This window comes from Mus pahari, chromosome 19, assembly GCF_900095145.1.
Source record: "Mus pahari chromosome 19, PAHARI_EIJ_v1.1, whole genome shotgun sequence".
In the NCBI taxonomy this organism is placed as follows: domain Eukaryota; kingdom Metazoa; phylum Chordata; class Mammalia; order Rodentia; family Muridae; genus Mus; species Mus pahari.
Window position 1 is genome coordinate 43,859,965 of NC_034608.1, and position 22,457 is coordinate 43,882,421.

General features: G+C 38.3%; 1 protein-coding gene across 2 annotated transcripts in view; it reads right to left on the reverse strand.

Moving 5' to 3' along the window:
* Positions 1-2,248: 2,248 nt before the first annotated feature.
* Hook3 (hook microtubule tethering protein 3) overlaps positions 2,249-22,457 on the reverse strand; it is a 90,222-nt gene continuing 70,013 nt past the window's right edge. The window contains exons 16-23 of one of the 2 annotated variants that reach the window (XM_021218750.2): positions 21,924-22,011; positions 19,585-19,590; positions 17,921-17,955; positions 13,737-13,819; positions 11,726-11,826; positions 8,861-8,965; positions 8,659-8,730; positions 2,249-5,380 (exon numbers count right to left, since the gene is read on the reverse strand). In XM_021218750.2, the coding sequence (XP_021074409.1) occupies positions 5,240-5,380; positions 8,659-8,730; positions 8,861-8,965; positions 11,726-11,826; positions 13,737-13,819; positions 17,921-17,955; positions 19,585-19,590; positions 21,924-22,011 (631 nt within the window). In that variant the 3' untranslated portion in view covers positions 2,249-5,239. The remainder of the gene's footprint in view (positions 5,381-8,658; positions 8,731-8,860; positions 8,966-11,725; positions 11,827-13,736; positions 13,820-17,920; positions 17,956-19,584; positions 19,591-21,923; positions 22,012-22,457) is intronic. The other variant, XM_021218751.2, reaches the window with a different exon arrangement.

Genomic DNA, 22,457 nt, shown 5'->3' on the forward strand with positions numbered 1-22,457 from the left:
AGCTGTATTCATTAAAAAACTGAAATCATTATTGTGTTAAAATTGGACAAACATTCAATGAAAAACATCACTTAAATATTCATTATAAAAAAGTAAAATATTGTGTAAGATGCATTGAATGCATTGAGAATAGCCTTCCTCTTGTCAAAACAATAGGATATTCAAATCAGTTTAAAAGAGAAAGTTCTGAAACTTCTTTCTAAATAATAAAATTGGGTGGACAAGAAACAAACAAACAAACAAAACACCAAACCAACTAATCAAACAAACAAAAGGGATGAGTCACTTTTAATTGTGACAGGACTGTAGTTAACAAGGGTACTTTTATTAGTCTTTTTTTTTTTTTTAAGCCCTTTAAGTCATGAAAAGGAAAAGAGAACATGATTAAATAATTGTTATAGATTCAGATACCCCACTTCATTCATTCATTCATTCATTCATTCATTCATTCATTCATCAGTTCCTTCATCAGTACTGCTGACTGGACGTAGGGTCTTGATTATTCTAGATAACAGGCCTCCCTCCCATTCTGTTGTTTGGCACACTCTTCCTTGTTGTTATTTGATTTTGTTGAGACAGGGTCTCCCTGTGTAGACTAGGCTAGCCTTGAACTCAGGGAGATCTCCTGCCTCTGTGTCCTAAGTGCTGAAACAAGGTCTCATTGCATAGCCCAGGCTAGCTTCCAACTTGCATTTTTCCAGCCTCAGGCTCCCAAGTTCTGGGATGACCCTAGATGTCACATAGGTTTCACTGTTAAACACAAAGCTGAATCAGGCTGATGGGTATCTATAGAGGAAAAAAACTCCTTTATTATATGAGGATAAAAATCCCAAATCCTCGGGACTGGAGAGATGGCTTAGCTGGCTGCTCTTGCAAGGGGACACACGTTCCACATGGGGCAGCTATGGGATTCCACCTTAGCAAAAATGATGCTAAACATTTTCCTCTCACTGTGTGATCAAATCATGTTTTTAAATTAACTAGATACAGACTAGCTTGGTTTATATGGAATATGGATTGTAGAAGTTTAGGCAAGTGCCACATTCCCAAATTGGACATAAGTACAACATTCATAATATCTGAAAGTTAAGATCTGAAAAAAAGATTAAATGTGACAAGTAAAGATATTTTAAGATTTGTTTTGATTAAATAACTCATGCTGAAGAAAAAAAAATTTAAGGCTTAAAATATGGTTATTGTTAGAACAATGGATCAATGCTTATGTGAAAGCAAGAGCTTCTACAAAAGAATTTTACACACACACACACACACACACACACACACACACGTTTATTTTTTGTTTTGAAGACAGAATCTCATGTAGACAAACTGATTCCAAACTCTCTACAGTCATATACACCCAGTTCATATGACGCTAGGGGTGAATCTAGTACTTCACGTATATTAGGCAAGTGTTGTTATACCAGCCGAGCTGCATCCGAGCCCTCACAAATATTTTCACTTTTACCTAACAAGCCTGACTGAGACTGCTCCTGAAAAGGTAAATAACGTTTTCCACAGAGGGCATCTGACTTCACCTGCCTTGTCTCAGCCGGACCCCCACACTTGCGTGTACTTGTACAGCATGGATCTCTAACAACAGTGAGATCAGGACTTGAGGTCCTCACCGACGAGCTAGCTTGCCTTTGTGCAGCTGAGCTCTAGCTACATTAACCAAACAGCTTCATGAAAATCGGACGATGTTATCCTCATTATAATTTAGTCACTGCATTCAGCTGATTTCTACCAAGATAACAGAAATAATTCAATCTTGATTTAACTTTGGAATATGGATCATTTATTTAGGGACTCAAAACTCATTTTTATTACTGTTAAGTAATTAGACAAAAGAAAATTATGACCCAGCTTAAACTTTCTTTTTATAGATTTGTTTTATAAGAATAAGTGTTTTGCCTGCCTGCCTGCCTGCATGTATGTATGTATGGCACATGTGTGCCTGGTTCCCATGGAGGTCAGAAGATGGCATCGGAAGATTCCCTGGAACTGGAGTTAGAGATGGCTGGTTATGAGTGTCCACGTCAGGAACTGCACCTGCGTTACTTGTACGTACAATAAATGCTCTTAAATGCTGAGCCAACTCACCAGGCAGTTTTTAAAAAATACTTTTAAATATTTAATATAAGTGTATTAGTTATCTTCATTTCAGATGCAAGAAATGATTACATTTACTGGATTGTTTTCTTATTAATCCTAATAAGATTAATAATACTGCAGAACAAAATTGGTCTTTTTTTTTTTTTTTTTTTTTTTTTTTTTTTAGTAGTCTGCTTTACTTTTTTTCTTTTTTTCTTGGTAAACCCTGGTTAGAAGGCACAGAAAATAAGCTTGTTACAAGAACCCAGATGTTGGTGACAGGTCCTTTCTACCTGACACAGTGACAGTGTCCTCATCCCTTGCTAATGCCAGGACAAGATCCATGGGGCAAGCACAGAAGGCTTACCACACATCAGCAGAGCACCTGCAACTTCCCTATCTCTACTGGAGAAACTGCAGTCCCCTGAATCCTGACCTAAGTCACACAGTGGGAAAGGTGCCACTGCCATAGGTAAGTTGTATTCCTGGCTTTATGACACCTCAAGTATATTCGGATGCTGTTTCTTATGAAGGTATGTTTTATTTTATTCTGAAATATCATGAGCGATATTTCTCCCATTTACTGAAGGAAATCCACCAAACATTAAAGACAGAACAAACAACAGCGAAGGCTACAGACACTGAAACTAGCACCAAACAGACGCTGAAAACAAAACAAAACAAAAAGCAGAAGCTAAACTTCCTTCTGAAAGCTTGAGGCCTTTCCAAAACATCTACATAACATATCTGGGTAGGTGGGTATATCCATAGAGAAGGCAGGTAAATAGAAAATAAAAATTGAAACAGTGAGCTGTTTTAACCTCAGGGTAAGATCTATTGAAGGGCAGCTTCAGGAGTCTCTTGTATTCACATTCACTTTATTCTCCAGGTATAATTTCTCAACAACCAATAACCTTGTAAGGAGTAGGAACCATAGACTAATTTGATTTATAAGTGGTTGAATCTCAGATATTCTGTGAGCTAAAGATAGAGTGAGAACTATTTAAAACCTTTCAAGCATACTTATTTGTGTGTGCACCGGCATCTGTTGAGCATGGGGACCAGAGGGCAACCCTTGGGAGTTGCTGTTCCCTGTCACCTGGGCCCCACCCAGTAAGTGAGCTTAGGCAAGTGCTACGCTTCCTGCTGAGCCACTGTGCTGGCCCCAATGTTTGTTCTTTTATTTTCAAACTTTACCCTATGGACATGGTGGCACATACCATAATCTCAGCCTCTTGGGAGGCAGAGGCAGGAGGATGGTCTTGAGTTAAAGAATTTGAGGCAGGTCTGGGTAATACCACTAGATTGTCTTGAAACAAAAAAAGCAGACCTCAAGTGTCAGATGTGTGTACCTGAGATCCCACAGAGCACTGTCCCACCGTAGCGCTTTCCACTATCTCCTGTGCCTGCCGCTTTGGTCTGCCCAGGCGGATGCCTCACAGCCTGCTTGAACATTTGCTGGGAGGTTGTTTTTGTTTCTGTGAGCTTTTTTGTTTTTAAAGAAACGCTTCATGATGAATAGTGTCCTTTCAAGAAAAAAAAAATCCTAAGAGCTTAGTATGTTGGTTCATGCCTATAATCCAAGAAGATCATGTGTTCATGGCAGCCCGGGTTACATAAAGGCTCTGTCTACAAAAACAAGACAAAACATGCAGGATGAATTTCTAGGTCAATTTTCATGTAAAAGAGGAGGGAGTTAAAATGAAGCACTTGAATATGGGTTCTGAAAATTCTTCATCACAGTAAGGTTGAGTTAGTTATTTGTCTTTTGTACAGAACTAAATGACACCAGAACTTCCAAACATCAAGTCCATAAATAACATCTTCCACTTAGATGATTTATGTAAAAACAAACTAAAGAACCCTCTGACCTAATTTCAGATTTTTTTCTTTCAAAAAATATGGTATGAAACAAGAAAAAGGCTGGAGGAAACCTTCAATATAATTTGGGATCAAATTCACAAATCAATATAGAAAAAGACAAACGTAGATTATTTTCAAATAAATGATAGTTTAAAATTATATAATTCCCGATATAGACGAAGTACTTCACATGATTGCTTAATATACATTCATCTATGTAAATAAATGTGGCATACAATGTAAGCACTTTGAACAACCAAATACCAGGAAAATCTCTCCTGTTACCAATTCTTGGACTTGTAGGTAGAGTGAAGAAAAACTATAAAGAGCTTTGTCATAACATTACATACCGAGTCATGTGCTGATGTTAGTAAATCACATTAAGATGTTAGCTATCAAGGTTAATTAAGAAAAGGAAAGTCACAGAATATATAAAACATATGAGGCATAGTCAAAGAACTGCCCCAAAGATAAGGCTACCTATATGAAAATAAATCTTTTACATGTGGAAAGCAATTAAAAGTGCATGGCTAGAATCTGACTCTTAGCTACTAAGATATTCCAAAGGAAGGGAAATAAAATCCTGCCAAGTTCTTCTTCTCTGTGATTTCTACCCAAATATCTTCACCAGTTTCACTTCTGCCAGCAAACAGTACAGCAGGAAAGAATGAAATTTCATATAAGAACTTCAAACCTTAGAATAAGTTTAATTTCTCCCCTCTGAGTGATCCTGCCAGGTGCCACAGGTCTGACTAGCACCTCTGCCAATGTAGTCGTCTTTGCAAAAAGTGCATCTGACACCGCTTCGTATAGTACAGTAAGTATTTAAGTTATCTGAAGTGCATTTGGAAAACAATCAAAAACACAGATTAATACACCATAAAAAGATTAATTCCCTTTAAACAAAGACATTCTTATAAAGTATGGTAACACAGTAGGCACGATAAAGAATATAAATTGTGTATCAATTATTGGCAGAAAACCCGATTCTTTACAAAGCCCACACAAATGGGGAAGAAGACATTTTCATACAAAGAAAAAGTATTACACTATTATACAACACTTTTAATTGTACATTTACAAATTTTTGGCACATTAAAAGGAACTGAAAAGACCATAAAGTAAAGGACAAAATAACTAAAAGATCCAGGAGAGAGAAAATCCTCACATGAGAAACACTAAAAACACAGGAGAGAAATAAAACAAGCTGGCTGAATTTCCTGAAATGTTGTTATATGTAACAGAAGTATGCTTTTTAAAAATTCCTAGTGGCAAGACCTTTCTACCTTGCTGTGGCTGGCTGGACATGGCCTGGGTAGGATCTTCTTGTGCTGGTTGCTTGTCTTTGCCTAGCCAGAAATGACTGCCCTGAGCCTGTGCTAGCTAGTCTGTCTTCAGCCGCCTTTTTATGTAGAGTCATTCCCTGAAACATTAGAAGAAAAATAGCGATTGGTAAAAACATGGAATATTCTACAAAAATAACTGTCACCATGCCTAATTTTTACTACAATGAATAGCAAAGCATAATTTACTGGGAAAATTAATTCCACTTATTATGGCTTAAAATTTATGAAATCCTTTTCATTCCAGTAATTAAGTAAAAAATCTTCTTTTGGAAAAATTAAGATTTAATTTTGTGAATTTACAACAATCAAAACAACAGTCAATGGAGAACGATTTTTAGAATACGTCACCTACACATTCCTTTCAAATCAAATAGTGATTTTCCAAGAAAAGTGCAATTGATTGGTAGCAGCTGATTCTCTCAACTTTTGAAATCACAGGATTCATCAGAAAGGAGAACCACAAACGCACTTGTTTCTTCCGGTGGAAAGCCGCACTAGGTACTATACATACCACACCGCTGTTTTTCTTCACTTCAGGGCAGACTGGTATTCTCAAACAAACTAAGACAAGTTTCTGACAACCCACAAAACACAGGGTACGACAATAAGCGACCTCCCCATGAAAGCAGAAAGATCACCTACGCCTTTGAAGAGGGGCAAAGTCACTGGGCTACAGAGGATGGGATGGAGGAGACCTGCTGGGCACTGTGGAATTTGGAAAAGCAGTGAGTGGCAATGGGCATGGCTTTACTAAAGCCAGAAGGCTACAGGAGACTGGGAACCGTTTGGGATTCTTTTAATAAGGCGATGAACTAACCTAGCAAGAGAAACTGAGACTGTTGGCTAATCATACCAATAACTGATGCAGGTAAGCTGGTGTGGAGAAGTGAGGCTAACAACGAAGAAATAAAGCATGGAAGCCAGGACTAGAAAGTCCATCTTCCCATTGCTAACTAGCTCTAGAAGAACACTGGCCATAGCTTTCCATTCAAGAACACAACACATTTTCCTCAATGGGAAATTATAGAATATGTTTCTTCTCTGCGTTTGTTTTGTTTTCTTTTTCTTTTCTTTTTTTTTTTTTTTTCGTTTTTCGAGACAGGGTTTCTCTGTGTAGCCCTGGCTGTTCTGGAACTTACTCTGTAGTCCAGGCTGGCCTTGAACTCAGAAACCCACCTACCTCTGCCTCCCGAGTGCTGGGATCAAAGGCGTGCACCACCACGCCCGGCTGTTTTGTTTTCTTTAAGGCAGAGGATTACTATTTAGCCCAGCTAGCCTGAGCCGAGGTCATCCTGGTGGCCCTGATCCGTATTACTGTCATGTGTCTCCATGCCTGGTCTCAGCTCTCCCCTTGCACCTTTACCTAGGCCCTAAGGACTGAATTCAGGCCAGGCTTGTGCAGCAAGCACAATTACCTACTAAGTCATCTTGCCAATGCCTAGAATATATTTTTTAGTTCAACTTTAACTTAACAAATACATTTGAAGGTTTGAATAAAAATGGCTGAAATCTACTGAAACCATTTTACTACATATAATGAAATTACATTTCAATTAAAAAAAATTCGAATTTTTCAAGCAACTGACTGATTGGGGAACCTGGGCTTTTGTGCTCTGTGTTCTAGGGCTCCACCACTGAGTTACACTTTTCAAATGCTTTTAAGATGTCAGTAGCCGGGCTGGTGAGATGGCTCAGTGGGTAAGAGCACCCGACTGCTCTTCCAAAGGTCCAGAGTTCAAATCCCAGCAACCACATGGTGGCTCACAACCATCCATAATGAGATCTGATGCCCTCTTCTAGGGTGTCTGAAAACAGCTACAGTGTATTTACATGTAACAATAAATAAATCTTTTTTTAAAAAAAAAAAAAAAAAAAAGATGTCAGTAGCCAACACAAAGCTATTTGGGAAGAAATGTAACACCTTGCCCCAGCATTCACGACCACCTTGACTCCTATTTAAGCTGACGGAGATGCAAACCTCTCTGCACATAAGCATGATGCTCCTGTTGGTTACCTTCTGGGAGTAGAATCTGAACGTGTTGACTTGGAATTAGCCTTCACTCAGAAAAGTGAAAAGTTAGCACTATCCTTCAGTTCCATGTGACAGAATAAATAAATCTGGTTCTGTAAGAATCAATATGTGAGCACTATGTGAAGCCATCAAACCAGTCAGGGTTGTGAAATTGCTGACAGGGATTAACATACAGGGCAGTGAGACTGGAACACCAAGCTTCAAAGAAGACAGAATAGTGGGGGTAGGGTTAATTCCCCAAGAAATCCCTTAATGCGATTTATATTCTCTATTTTTAAATTTAATTTTTTAAAAAAGATTTATTTATTTATTATATGTAAGTACACTTTAGCTGTCTTCAGACACACCAGAAGAGGGCGTCAGATCTCATTACAGATGGTTGTGAGCTACCATGTGGTTGCTGGGATTTGAACTCAGGACCTCCGGAAGAGCAGTCAGTGCTCTTAACCACTGAGCCATCTCTCCAGCCCCTTAAATTTAATTTTTAGGAAAATTGTATTTGTTAGTAATATTCTCATTCAAAGTTATTTCCTTCTAAAAAATTATAATAAAATCTTAAACTTTGGTCAACACACGTCATGAAACATATATTTAGTAAAGAACAAATCACATTTTAAGGTTGGAAAATTAGCTTTCAAGAGATAGTAGTAACTAGCACTAAAATAAAAATAATATTTTTATGCCAACAGAGATGCTGTAAGACAAAAGGGGAAACTGGAAGGACAGCCTGATTTCCTGATTCGGGGAGAAGGCTCTGTGGGGAAAGCAAGCATCGAGCCCTGTGTTCAGTCCTGGCCCACCCAGCTTCCACAGGGTTCCATAGCACCCTACCCAACAGAGAGAAGGCCTGGATAATTCACAGCTGTGTATCAGCAGATGCACAGTTACTGCCTTCCCTTACATACACTTAGTTTCTTTGCTTGTGTACTGGAATATTCCATTTCAAAACCTTCAGTGGTCAAAGTCTGAAACTGGACATTTCCAAACCCATGAGACAGTTACACTACCTGTAAAGTAAGTGTCATCTTCCAGAGCAGGGACTTCTGCATCTGTTTAGGTATTACCATGTCTGCTTTCTCTACTACAAATGGTTCCGAGGATTAAAACTAAACTGGTGTCTTCTATCCTCTGGGAACGATGCTTTCAGAATGACTTAGCCTGTGTGTGGTGCTTTTCAGCTTTAAGGTCAACATAGAGGCTCTGTTAGTATATGTTAGGAGAGAAATTACTTTCAGATTCTGTTGGTAGAATTACGTCTACAGTATAAGCAGTATCATGACACAGTCACCAAACTTTGCATTGTATTTTGAACTGCGCTCTTACCATATTGTACCAGGCACTGACAATGTATTTCTCCTCCATGTCTCTTTGACTCTTCGTCTTCTCATATTCTTTCTGAAGCATGACCACATGTAAAGATACAAATGAGTTCAATATAAAAAATATTTACAATTAATTGTCTAAACCAAAGAGTGCAATTGTATACTATAGCAGGGCAGTATTTTATGGAACAGGGTAGACCGACCTCTAATGAGTGAAAGAGTCGGTCCCGCTCCTGCAGTTGGTTTTTAAGAGCTTGTATTTCTGGTGCTGCTCCTTGATTCTGTTTAGGGTCTAATGTACGGATAACCTGCAAAACCAGAAGAAAAGCGAAGCATACATATGTTCACACAGAGAACCTAAAAATTAAATCAGAAACAACCCCCTCAAACGTTAAGAATCTAGCATCTAAGAAAGCAGTCTTAGAAGTGAAAGCGAGGCAGAGGATACAGCCCAGTGCTACAGCGCATGCCTGATACACATGGTGGCCCAGTGCTACAGCGCATGCCTGATACACATTGGGGCCTGGTGCTACAGCGCATGCCTGATACACATGGGGCCCTAGGTCAATCCCCAGTACTGGGCTAATGTGTGTACACAGCTATAGATATCGCTACCAGAGAGCATGCATGAAGTTCTGTTACTAATTCCTAGCACCCCATCCCAATCAAAGAAAGCAGAAGAGAAAAATACGCAAAAGCTATCAAGGACACCTAAGAATGTAAACGAATGAAGTAAAATAAAATTCTGCAGACTTCCAATGACGCAGACAGAAGACCCATGCTGGATTACTGGACATGGCTAAAGAGATACTAGTCACAGTTCTTTCTGTTTGATTGCAGCTAGCCCTGGACATATAATCAGAAAGGCACACAGGGTGAATCTTACACAGGCCTGTCTCTTCAGTGAGTACTACGCTTGAGGCATCAACGTGGGATGCAATTCTATCTGACTCATCACAGATTTCTGGGACCGAGGTCATTTTGTTCTTCACCAATTGTTTTATTATCAAAGCGTTCAAACAGGCAGACCTTCACATAGTTTAAATCCATTTATTTTTAACTTGGATTTACCAATTGGTAATCTGTCATGTATGTTCTCCCCCAACACTCTCGTGTGTTAGAAAGAATTCACAGTCACAATGACACACAACCCTTAAATACTTCAGTATTAAAGCACATCCTTCAAGCATTCTACTTCATAATCATAGAATGATGACCTATATGCAAATATCAGTTCTGTAAAATGGCCAGTATTTAGCCTATGTCTACATTTCCGGCTTTTACTGGCGGAGGATTGAGGCCCTCTTTGTGCATGCTAGGAAAGCACTCTACCTATGAGGCATGTATCCCTAGATCTCTTTGTACCTTTCTCCTGAGACATGGTCTTAGTAAATTGTTCAGGGTGACTTTGAACTTTCAACCCTCCTGCTTTGGCCTTATGAAGTAGCTGGAATCCCTTGGCCAAGGTGTGTGTTATAACTGATTCTTTGTCCTCAATTTTGGATTCAGAGATTGATGCAGTCTACCTGGCAAGCAGGATCCCTTAATACCTCTCAAAGCTGGGGTTACACACGTGTGCAATGATGCCCAGTTGTATGTGATTGCTGGGGATCTGAAATGAGGTCCTGATGCTTATGCATCAAGCTCTTTATTCACTGAGCTGTCTGCCCAGCTCTCATAATACTGCCTTTTATACCCAATCCTGGATTATCTGATAGTAATTTACTGACTTTTAAAAGGAGTTATTTGTTTGACATGAATGTAGGCACATCAGAAGAGGGAATAGGATCCAATGGGACTACAGCTATGGATGGTTGTGAGCTGTCATGTGAGTACTGGGAATTGAACCCAGGACCTCTGGAGGAGCAGTCAGAGCTCTTAACCACTGAGCCATCTCTCCAGTCCTTTCAAAAGCATTATTTAACTTTATTATTTAACATTACTTAACTCTAACAGCGTCACGTTTCCCTCCAAGAATGAAGACAGACACTCTAGAAGACACCTAGATTCAGGTTAATTATTCAGGACAATGATATTCCATCAGGAAGCATCAAATCTAGGCTGTAGCACTCATTATACAATATTAATATCCCTCTTATTAAAGTTTTTAAAAAGATTTATTTATTTTGAGGGATTTGATTCCCAGCAGGCATATATGACTATGCACCATGTGATTATATGCACCATGTATCATAGATGTCAAAAGTAGATGTCTGGGAATTGGAGTTACAGATAATTGTAAGCCACCAAGTTGGTGATGGGAACTGAACTGAACTGTGTTCTCTGCAATAACAAGTGCTCTTAGCCACTGAGACATTTCTCCAGCCCCTTAAATTTTTGTAAAAATAAAGATTTGCTTATGTGAATATGGATGTTTCTCTAGCATGTACACGTGTGGTGTGTATCACCTGCATGCCTGGTGCCCATGGGAGCCAGAATGGCCTCTGGGGCCCCCTGGAACTGGAGTTACTCAAAGTGGTAACCTGCCATGTGGATGCTTGGGCTGAACCTGGGTCCCCTGCACAGGCAGCAAGTACTCTTAACTGCTGAGCCATCTCAATCTCTTAAAACCTTTTTAGGTCTACATAGTTTAATGATTTTTTTTTTTAACCATGTCATTTTCATGCATGTATGTCATTCACTGTACTCTGTCCTTGGACAAGGGATATGGCTAGTCAGTAAAAGTGCTTGCTGTCAAGCCCGAGTGCCAACCCTGGAAGCTACATGGTAGAACAAGAGCGCTGGCTCTCGTAACTTGATCTTGTTTGTTCTTGTCTGTCATGTATACACGTCATTCAGCTCTGTTTTCTTCTTTCATGTGTTGCTAACTCTAATCACTGTTCAGTGGTGCTGTTGCTTATCTTTACATAAGGTCATTTTTTTCTTGCTCATCAATTTGTGGAGGGGCCTGTTTTGATCACTACTTCTTGCTCAGGCTCTTTCTCTGCATAGAAGGCTTCTTTGATGATTTTCTATGAGTGAGCATAATGTCATATGGACACTATACTTCCAGGCTAGAGGATTGCATCGCTGGCAAGAACGTAAGATAGTTACAAGTTCATACTCACACTCTTGGCTTTCTCTAAGTACTTTTTATAGCGTTCTTCCATTTGCTTCATTTCTTCTTCTTTCTTCCGTAAAGCCTCTTGCAATTCTTCAATTCTTAAGGCTGTCCATAAAAGATGACCATAAAAAATTAAAATTTAATTACATTAAATTTACAATTATTTATTAATAAATAATAGTTCAGAGATTGTTTGGTCTATTTATATATATGATTTTCTCTTTAAAAATTAATCCATATTGTTATTTTACTAAAATCTTCTTTAATAAGTAAATAAAACATCAGAATTAAATTACATAAAGTAAAAAGTATCTATTGATGGATAAATGAATAAACAATATATTCACACAATTCGATCTTTTTAAGTCTAAATCTGATACATGCCATAGAGACTTACTGTTAAGTGAAAAAGAAAGACATTCTATGTCTAGTGAAGTAAGCCAGACAGGACAGTACAAACACGATGCTACTTGTATGAGTCTCCTAATAGTTCAGTGCAGAGACAGAGGGTAGGGTAGTGGAAAACAAAGGCCGAGCAGAGGCAGAAACAGTTCCAGGTGAACGGATGCAGTCATCTGCAGGTTGGCAGTGGTGAAGTGCACGGCAGTATTTAATTCTACTCTACTGTATTCTTAAAATGGCTACCTGCTCCTCTGTGTATTTTGCTGTACCTTAAAATTAAAGTTTGCCATTTTATTTTCACAAAATAAAGTTAAGCTAGTTACACTTATAAATACCAAAAAAGTATATGTCTAGAGCTAACTTATCACAATTACCTTGAAAGTATTTACCTTCATATAATATCCATTACAATCCACAGGTAAATAAAACTTAGTGCTTTAAGAAATAAGGCAAATTCTTAAAATTTTCTATTACTATTTTATGTGCGTGTGTGTGTGTGTGTCTGTGTCTGTGTGTGTCTGTGTATGTATATGCATCTGAGTACAGATGCCCACAGGGCCAGAGGCATTGGCTCCTCGGAAACTGAAGTTATAGTACTTGTGAACCTGACACAGGTGTTGGGAACCAAAGGACAGAAAGAGTGCTTTGCTCTGAGCCAGCTCTCCAAAACCTGACAACTTTCTTGATTTTTGTTTTTTGTTTTGTTTTTCTTTTATTTATTTATTTATTTATTTATTTATTTATTTATTTATTTATTTATTTATTATATGTAAGTACACTGTAGCTATCTTCAAACACTCCAGAAGAGGGCGTCAGATCTTGTTACAGATGGTTATGAGCCACCATGTGGTTGTTGGGATTTGACCTTCAGGAAAGCAGTCGGGTGCTCTTACTCACTGAGCCATCTCACCAGCCCCCTGTTTTGTTTTTCAAGACAGGGTTTCTCTGTGTAGTCCTGGCTGTCCTGGAACTCACTTTGTAGACCAGGCTGGCCTCGAACTCAGAAGTCCNCCTGCCTCTGCCTCCCAAGTGCTGGGATTAAAGGCGTGTGCCACCACGCCCGGCTTGACAACTTCTTTTTTAATAAACTATTTTAAATATTTTTATATTATTTTCTTTTTTTTTCTAATAAATAAATCTTTTTTTTTTTTTTTTTAGGTTTTTCGAGACAGGATTCTCTGTCTAGCCCTGGCTGTCATGGAACTCACTTTGTAGACCAGGCTGGCCTCGAACTCAGAAATCCGCCTGCCTCTGCGTCCTGAGTGCTGGGATTAAAGGCCTGCGCCACCACGCCCGGCACATATTATTTCTTAAGCACATGAGTATGTGCCTATCTGAGTGTATGTCAGATGTGTGTGGGTACCACGGAGGCCAGAAGAGGGTGTTGGATTCCCCGAGGTTTGAGTTACAGGGGTTGTGAGCCACCCACTATAGGCTCTGGCAATCAAACTCTTATCTTCTGCAGGAGCAGCAAGTGCTCTTAACTACTAAGTCATCTTCTCTCGCTCCTTAAGGGAAATTCTAAGTGGCTGGAATAGCTAAAAGGCTTATTTAGAGAAACAAGTTACATAAATTCGTTATCTCTAGAAGTGATGCTATTAGGAAAAACTCACAGCTGTTGTTAAATCTTGGCTCAAGATCTTCAATAATGGCTCTCTTTTTCTGCAATTCATTGTTGGCTTCATGCAGCTTCTCTCTGCAACAAAATATGTGACTATATCAACACTCACTCTTGTTTTTGCATTCACTTCTCTTTCCTGTGCTAGAGATCCAATTTAGTACTCATTCATGCTACGCAAGCTCTCTCCTGTGCTGGAGATCCAATTTAGTACTCATTCATGGTATATAAGTTTTCTCTGTTTTGGCTACATGCTTAGCCCTTGCTTCTGTATTCTTTTTTTCATTTTGAACTAAAAATTTATTATATCGAAAATAGACTTGCATTGCACACAGTTCTTTGAAAAACGATAAACAGACTAAAGCTTTTGTAAAAAGGCAAAGCCTAGTTCTTTTGGTTTGAATCAACAACTTCATCTATATAAAACATATGTGAAGATCTACATGTTTTAAAAATAAGGATATTGTAAAAATTAAATTTCAACCTCTGAAAAGCTTTTTAATGCAAACTTTGTTGCCAAAAGTAAATTGCTAAAAACATAGATTTAACAGAAAGAATATTACAGAGGACAAAGATATAAACAACTTAAACAGACCTCACAGATAATGCAGAACAAATAAGTCAGATTCTGTTTATAACAAATCCAGCCTCAAAAGCTAATGAAAAGTGATGAAGATTAATACAGAGAAGTGGCTAATACAGAGATGTAGTCAAATGAACTGGGAGGAAGAAGGATGAATTCTGTTAAATGTTCACCTAGGTTATCTGTATATGAAGATAAACATTTACCAACCTATATGTCTAAGAACTTAGGATATATAAATTACTATATAAAAGTTATGTTCCGATATAAAAAGAATAAACACTAAGCTTTTTTCCTGTAAAAATTGAATAATGTGATATGTAATTCATCTTCTAACTTACTCAGTATAGCACTATATAATATGGGCCACATATTAAATAATAACTGAGCTTTTTGTTATATCTGTTTCTAATATTTTTTCAAAGCATAATACTATAATAAATCCCTTCCTATCTTTTTTTTTTTTAAAGGGAAAATGTCTCACTGTGTAACTCTGGTTGACCTGTAGTTCACTACATAGATCAAGCTGGCCACCCACCTACCTCTGCCTTGCCTCTCAACTACTGGGAATAAAGACATGCATTGTCATGCCTGGATCTTCTTCTTTTTCAGCAAATTATTTTTCAAGGTCTAATTATCTAATGTGTATATGTACACACACACACACACACACACACACACACACACACACACACACACACACAGTATCTAATGTATATGACACATATATATCTAATTATATACACATATATGTATACGAACTAATTTGATAAGTTTAAAAATGTTCTCTAGTACAGTTTTAAATCTGTAAGTGACTTCAGAGAGGTCCTGTTGTGAGTCGAAGTCTTTCAAAAGGTAAGTTCTAGTCTCTAATACTGTTGATTGTGACACCATTTGGAGACGGGATCTTTGTAGTTAACACTGAACAGGAGGTTATACTGGGCCAGGGACACTCTGAACCCAACTACTGTTGTCCTTATAGGAAGGTCCATGTTCTTCCTTAACTGTGGTTTCACTTCCCATGGTTCCAGTTGCTTATGACCAGTTGATGTCAAACTATTAGCCCCAGACAGGAATAAGTTTTAAGTTCCATGATGTACGGAGTTGTATGGTCAACTTGCATGTGCCCTGTTTTGTCGTCCCTGACATGTCATTATCCCTTTGTCCTGCACAGCCACTGTGTAGATTATCCATCACTAGGTACTTAGTAACCATGTTGGTTATTAGAACAGCTGTTTTAGGACAGTGTTATAATTGTTCTACTGTATAAGTAAATTATTACCAGAGACATTTGTCTATAGGAAAGAACTCCAAAAGTGTGGAGTTCTGAACTACCACTGACTTCGGGCATTTACCAAGCATCTCAGGAGAGATCTTGAGGATGAGGGAAGCACTCTTCAGAAAGACTGTCACGTGAAAACAGAGGCTGCCAAAGGACCGCTAAGGCCTGCCCACAGCGACCACAACTAGGAGGTGGCCTGGGCAGGCTTTGCCCTTCATCCGCTAGGAAGCCAATTTGTTAACAGCCGGATTTCAATGTTGTTGGCTCTGTAACTGTGAGAAGAGAATTCTGTTCTCTTAGCCCCTTTATTTGTGGTAATGTCTTGCAACAGACATTACTCTAACAAGAATCTAACATGGGCTCTGTCTTCATTAAATATCATGTCTGATGAAGACTCTTAGCGTGTGCACAACTGAACACACAGCAATGGTTAAAGAGCAGATTCAAAGTACTCCACTTTGTCAGAGAGGAACGGACAATTCAAAACGACAAGATTCGGTACGTTCTCGTTCTGGTAATCTTACAAAGGTTGGAGAGTGCCATTGTTCAGTACACTAAGAATCTGTTTCTTATTAGACTTTCTAGAAATCTCAGCGGCTAGGAATCTATCTCATCCAATATATTAAAAAACAAAACAAAACAACTAGATAACATCAAACTTTCAGGAACACAGTATCTTTCCAACTGTAAAAAAAAGAAAAGCCAAACTTATCTCTTTGGTGTGGAGAATGCCTATTTTAACTTAATTAGTAGCTACTAATTCATAGCCTTCCTACAATTAATGTCTGCAAGCACTTTTGCAGGAAAATGATAGGTTAAGATGTTACCAGGCATGAGAAAAATTATTGAGGATTTCTTCAGGAGGGTCAAAAGTGATATTTAAATTTCTTATTTTGGGCTGGTGAGATGGCTCAGTGGTTAAGAGCACTGACCGCTCTTCCGGAGATCCTGAGTTCAAATCCCAGCAACCACATGGTGGCTCACAAACACCTGCAATGAGATCTGAAGACAGCTACAGTGAACTCACATCTAACAAATAAATAAAATCTTAAAAAAAATTCTTATTTCATCTTTTAAGTCACAAAGTCCTACTTAAAATGACTAATTCAAAGGCTTACTTGAAAAAAATGGTACTGACAAACATTCTACTTTTAAAAAGTTGATATATCTAACACCGTCCATACACCTAAGGCCCAGGGAACAGGGAGGGAGAGGGGAGTGGAAGATTTTAAGAGGCAGAGGAGTAGGACATTTGCTTCAATATAGTATCTTTAAAAAAAAAAGGCATGAAAGCGAGCGAGTTGGGCAGGGAGAAGGTGTGAGGGAGGAGTGTGGGACAGTTTATATGATCAAACTACACTGTAGGGATTTCTCAAACGACTTATAGAACTATATTTTAAAAAAGTTTAATTAAGGGGTCTGAAGCCCCATAGGAGGAACATCAATGTGAACTAACCAGTACCCTTAGAGCTCCTTGGAACTAAACTACCAATCAAAGAAAACACATGGTGGAACTTGTGGCTCTAGCTGTATATGTAGATGAAGATGGCCTAGTTGGTCATCAATGGAAGGAGAGGCCCCAGGTACTGTGAAGGCTCTATGCCCCAGTGTAGGGGAATGCCAGGACTGGGAATGGGAGTGGGTGGGTTGGGGAGCAGGGGGAGGGGATAGGGGATTTTTGGAGGGGAAACTAGTTAAGGGGATAATATTTGAAATGCAAATAAAGAAAATATCTAATAAAAAAATGAATGTATGGCTGGCAAGCTGTAGTCTGTGGGGGCAAGGAAGAAGGGCACCTGTTCCCGTACGTGAAGGTCTTCTGCAGCACGGATGTAACTACTAGATCTAGCACTGTCTACAGCTATATTTGGAGCTGAGAGGCTGCAACAGAGGTCAGGACTTCTACAGCCTCAAATAACTACCATCTGGTCTGTCATAGAAAAAGGCTGTGAATAATATGAATATTCATAGTATGAATATTATAACAAAGATAGTAAGTCCTAAAGTTTCAGCTGAGAAAACAGCCCTAAAATCTTTTGTTCTGGAGTCTCACACTGTTGCCTAAGTTGGCCCGACAGCAGTAACAGTTCTCCTTCCTCAGTCTCTTGACTGCAGGGTGAGTCACCAGGCCCAGCTCACAATCACTGAACTGGCCTGTGGGCATTTGGGTAGAAATGATTCTGTAGTCACTACCAACAGGTGGCACCCTCCTGTATCTTCAAGGACTACTTATGCCCCAGTCTACATCCTCTGTACCCACAACAATGTGCTTTGTTTCTGTAATGTGAAGAGACTCAACAGGTTGTCTACTTACAGATGTTCTTCAAGCTTCTTTTTTAGAAGAACTGACTGAAAATGGAAAATAAAAAATTAGCTCATTATTTAACACTTTAACTAACAAATTATTTTATAAATATTAAGGACTACATAGTAAATTACTGGGAGTAAGCGCTCAGTAATTTCTTTGGTCAAAGAGCTCAAAACCCAATGTACCTCAAATTTCTCCTCTTTTATAAAAGAGGAGAATAGGAGTAAAAGATACACAGAAACTAGATGAATTCTCTACACAGAGGAAAATGAATTTAAAGGCTTCTTATAGAGACCCAAATATTCCTGGATTCAGTACCCAAGCAGTAGCTAACATTACATTTTTCCTACCCCCTTTCTTTGCACTATGATAAAGTCTCAGATTTGCTGCCATATTTTAATTGATGGCAAGTAATGTACTTGATGGCAGGGGAGATATAAAGGGTAAGATGCCGAGAATGGAGTTTTGACTTGGGGTATTTTTTTAAAGGTCTTCTGAAAAGCAGGAAGTTATAATTTACCTAAAAATAAGCAATGAAGACATTTAACAAAAGACTACCAGGTTTCATAGTTTGACACATATATGTGTAGATATTAGTAATGGATTTTTAAATTATGTGATAAATGACACTCAAAACCAATTAATGTAGGCTTATAAAACAAATTGCTCTACTTCTTAATAACAGTAACAAGAAGGAAAGGCCTTCTAATTTTTAGTTGCCCTCTTTAATGATGAACACCATATATATTCACTCATGTCTGCCTACTTCCTGCCATATAGGAAAGGCCTGCCACTCACCATATACGGAGCCCAGTTTGCCTTGAGCTTATGACTCTCCTCCTAAATGTAGGAGGGGCTGGGGTCTCAGGGGTGATTTCCATATATGCTTGATTTTATTCAAGTCAATTGTAACACAGCTTTGGGATATTTCAAATTCACATCTTTTTCATTATGACAACTGTAATTAGACCAAAATCCTCTACTGCTATTTCCAAGCCTACAGAAAGATAATGACTTTACTAGCTTTTAATATTTATTTATTTTTAAATAATTATTGTTTGTTCTCTCTTTGCTAAGAGGATGAAATGGAAATATTAAAAATTCTTGACATGTTTTGATTAAATCCTAAAAAAATTATTTTGAATTATTACAATTTGTGTAGTAAAATAACTAAATAGAAGGCCAATATGCCAGACATCAACTAAAGCCTGTTATATACATCATATAAACCTCACCACACTAATATTAGCCCCACCGTACAACTGAGGAAGCTAAGCCAAAGCACATGTAGTCATTTCTGCCTGGGATGGCAGAGACCCCAAGTCCTAGGTGCAGCTCCCTTCCCATGCATCCTGTGGTTAGTGATTTTCCACTGAAGACTGCACCTATCAAAAAGTATGCCTGGAGGAGACTAGACCGTAAAAGGAAGCTTGTATCAAAATAAATTACATAAATGAATTAATAGGGAAGAGTGTTTCTACATTAAGATTTTGATATACTTTAAGAATTTTCATTGTAAAGATCATATATTTATAAAGCAAGTAATCTTAGCATATTCAGTTTTCATGAGTCCTACTCTAAAATTTCAGTATTACTGACTATAATATCAGATATAGTATACAATTTAAAAACTCCTAAGTATATGGAAATGAATAGGAAGCCATACTTACAATAGCCTTGAGCAGAAACCATGCCAAGAGACAGAGAGGACATATTAGTATGAAGCAAACACAGCAGCCAAGAGAAGGAACCATTTAGTAACTCATGAACAGAAGTAAAAGATATGCATTTTTCAGAATTGTACATTTCTCTTTCTTCTATGGTCTCCTCATCCTGTCTTGTTCTCTGAGGTTTTATATACTGTGGCTAGCTCAAATTATCCATATGACTGGATATAACAATGAATTTCTGCTTCCATGCTAAAAACAAATAACATAAAAATAATAATAAAAATGTGCAGACCATCACACTCTGACTTAAGGTTATAAGAAAAAACTGTTTTGATAACAGAAAAGGCAGCAATTACGTCTTCTTTAGAGGGAAGGAATCAGACCTAGAGGTTGCTCTATGCATCACACTCCTGAGATGCAACACTATAGGTTACTGAGGAGAAAAAACCTAATGGGATAAAAGAACTATATACCCTGAACTAAACTAATTATTTCTCTAAGGAATCTGGAGTCTTCACAACAGACAAACGTCCCCATCTGATTCTGTGTGCAGAGAACGTGGCAGGAAGTCCTGCTCAGATTTGAGGTGGACATCTCATTACTATGTAGGCAGTTAAAAGGTGACCAGTTTATGCAAATAGTCACCTCTGATGCATAAGCCCCTAAAGCACTGGCACACATGTCTAATTAGATGTATCACAGCGATACTAAGCTATGCCAAGTTCCTTTAAAGAACAAGCCCTTCATGTTTTAGTTTAAGTGTGAGGCCCACACATGGCCCCTGCAGCATGACTACATTTAGTTAGCTGACACTTCGCCATGCTTGCCTCCAGTGTGTCCTCTTTTCCTCTTGCTACCAAAACCAAATCCACAACAGTCACCTCAAAGTCTTCAACAGACAAATGAATTTTACATATTGAATAAAGATGTAACAAATTAAGAACTACTACATCCTATGATTCACCTCTAAGATGCTGCCAATTAAGCTTTGTTATTACAGTATACTAATTTCACTTCTTTGAGATTTTCCATTTATACCTTTTTTTAAAGCATGACATTGGGTATGGGTATGGTTATTTGTAGTAGACCACTTGATTTGGATCCTAGAACCACAACATTTTTTTTTTTAAAAAGAAAAAGAACAACAACAACAACAACAAACAGGCTTGGTATTTTATACTAGTTCCATGTTAATAAAGGTTAAAAACAATGTTGAAAATGACAGCAGTTGTGAACTGATCTGGGAAACTAAAACAATTACCAACTCATTAAGAAATAAACTAAATCATAAATCAAACTGACACACTGATGATTAAGTAAGATGTATGTGTAGACAAACCAACTAAGTCTGAGGCCTCGAGGGCTTTGATATTTAGTATTCCTAGACTCTGAAAGTGATTTACTTAACGCTCGCTCGTCTGTTTTCAGATGTTTTGTATCAATAAGGATGGAGAAGATTCCTCCATCCGACTCACCAATGGAAACACTCCAGGAAGTTTAAACTCAAATGTCTGAGACTACAGTCAAAGTATACTGGCAGCAGAGAACAAGGCTGATTTATTAACACTTACCCCCCCTCTTCTTTATACTGTTCTTTAATATTTTTGTGCTTTAGTTTTATTGTGTATGCTTTATCTAGTATAAAGGATTTGCCAATTACAACTTGTTTATTGCTGCCAGAGACTGTCGACTAGGCGCTTCTGAGCACTGTGAATGGTGGTTAGTGCATGAGATGCTATAAGCCATTATCTAATATGGCACAGGTACTAGTCCAGTGAGAGAGTGCCAACAGCAGAGGAGCTATGACAGAGATATGCAGAGTGGTAAAGGATTTTAGGAGGTCAGTGGACTCAGAAGCTCAGAAATGATAGGATACTAGAGATGGCATTATTTCTTAAATACCAAGTTTATATTAAAACTTCTTTCTTGGAAATGCCTTTACATTTCTTTTCTGTCAATTTACTATATCAGCTGATAAATACAAGTGAACTTTCAGTTTCTTGCAGAGTCAATTAATTAAGGAATGCCAGTGAAAAGAAAAATGGTGTTTCTTCCCTATCACCAGTATAACTCTAAATTATTGGGTATCATCAAATAAAAAAACTGAAGATGGGCTTGAGAAATGGCTCAATGATAAAGGCATTCGCCACCAATTCTAATGACACATGGAAGCAACAACTCCCACAAGCTGTCTTCTGACCTCCACAGGTGAGCTGCGGAGTACACACACATATATGCCTCCACAACTTACACACAGTTTAAAAAAAAAGTATCAAAACTACAGGTTTTCTCAGATTTGTGCACCTTTTCGAGCATGGTTGGAACATATCAAAACTTACATCTTCTGCTTTTGAACCTTGATCCTGCAAAGATTTTTGCAGTTCTTCTACTTGTGACTGTACTTCTAGAAGTCTCTGATTCACAAGCCTGGAAAGTAAACAAATATTAATTCTCCAGGTACATCTCTCCCTTCAGTGCTCACACTGAGTTCACCCAAGCATGACTGGCAAACTATGGACTCGGTTGTAACTGTAATACACAGGCGCAGTTGGTTGTAGTGACACTGTGTACATGCAATAGCACAGGCACAGCTGGTTGTAGTGGCATTGTGTACATGCAATAGCACAGGCACAGTTGGTTGTAGTGACACTGTGTAACTGTAATAACACAGGCACAGTTGGTTGTAGTGACACTGTATAACAGCAAGAGCACAGGCACAGTTGGTTGTAGTGACACTGTATAACAGCAAGAGCACAGGCACAGTTGGTTGTAGTGACACTGTGTAACAGCAAGAGCACAAGCACAGTTGGTTGCAGTGACACTGTGTAACTGTAATAGCACAGGCACAGTTGGTTGTAGTGACACTGTGTAAC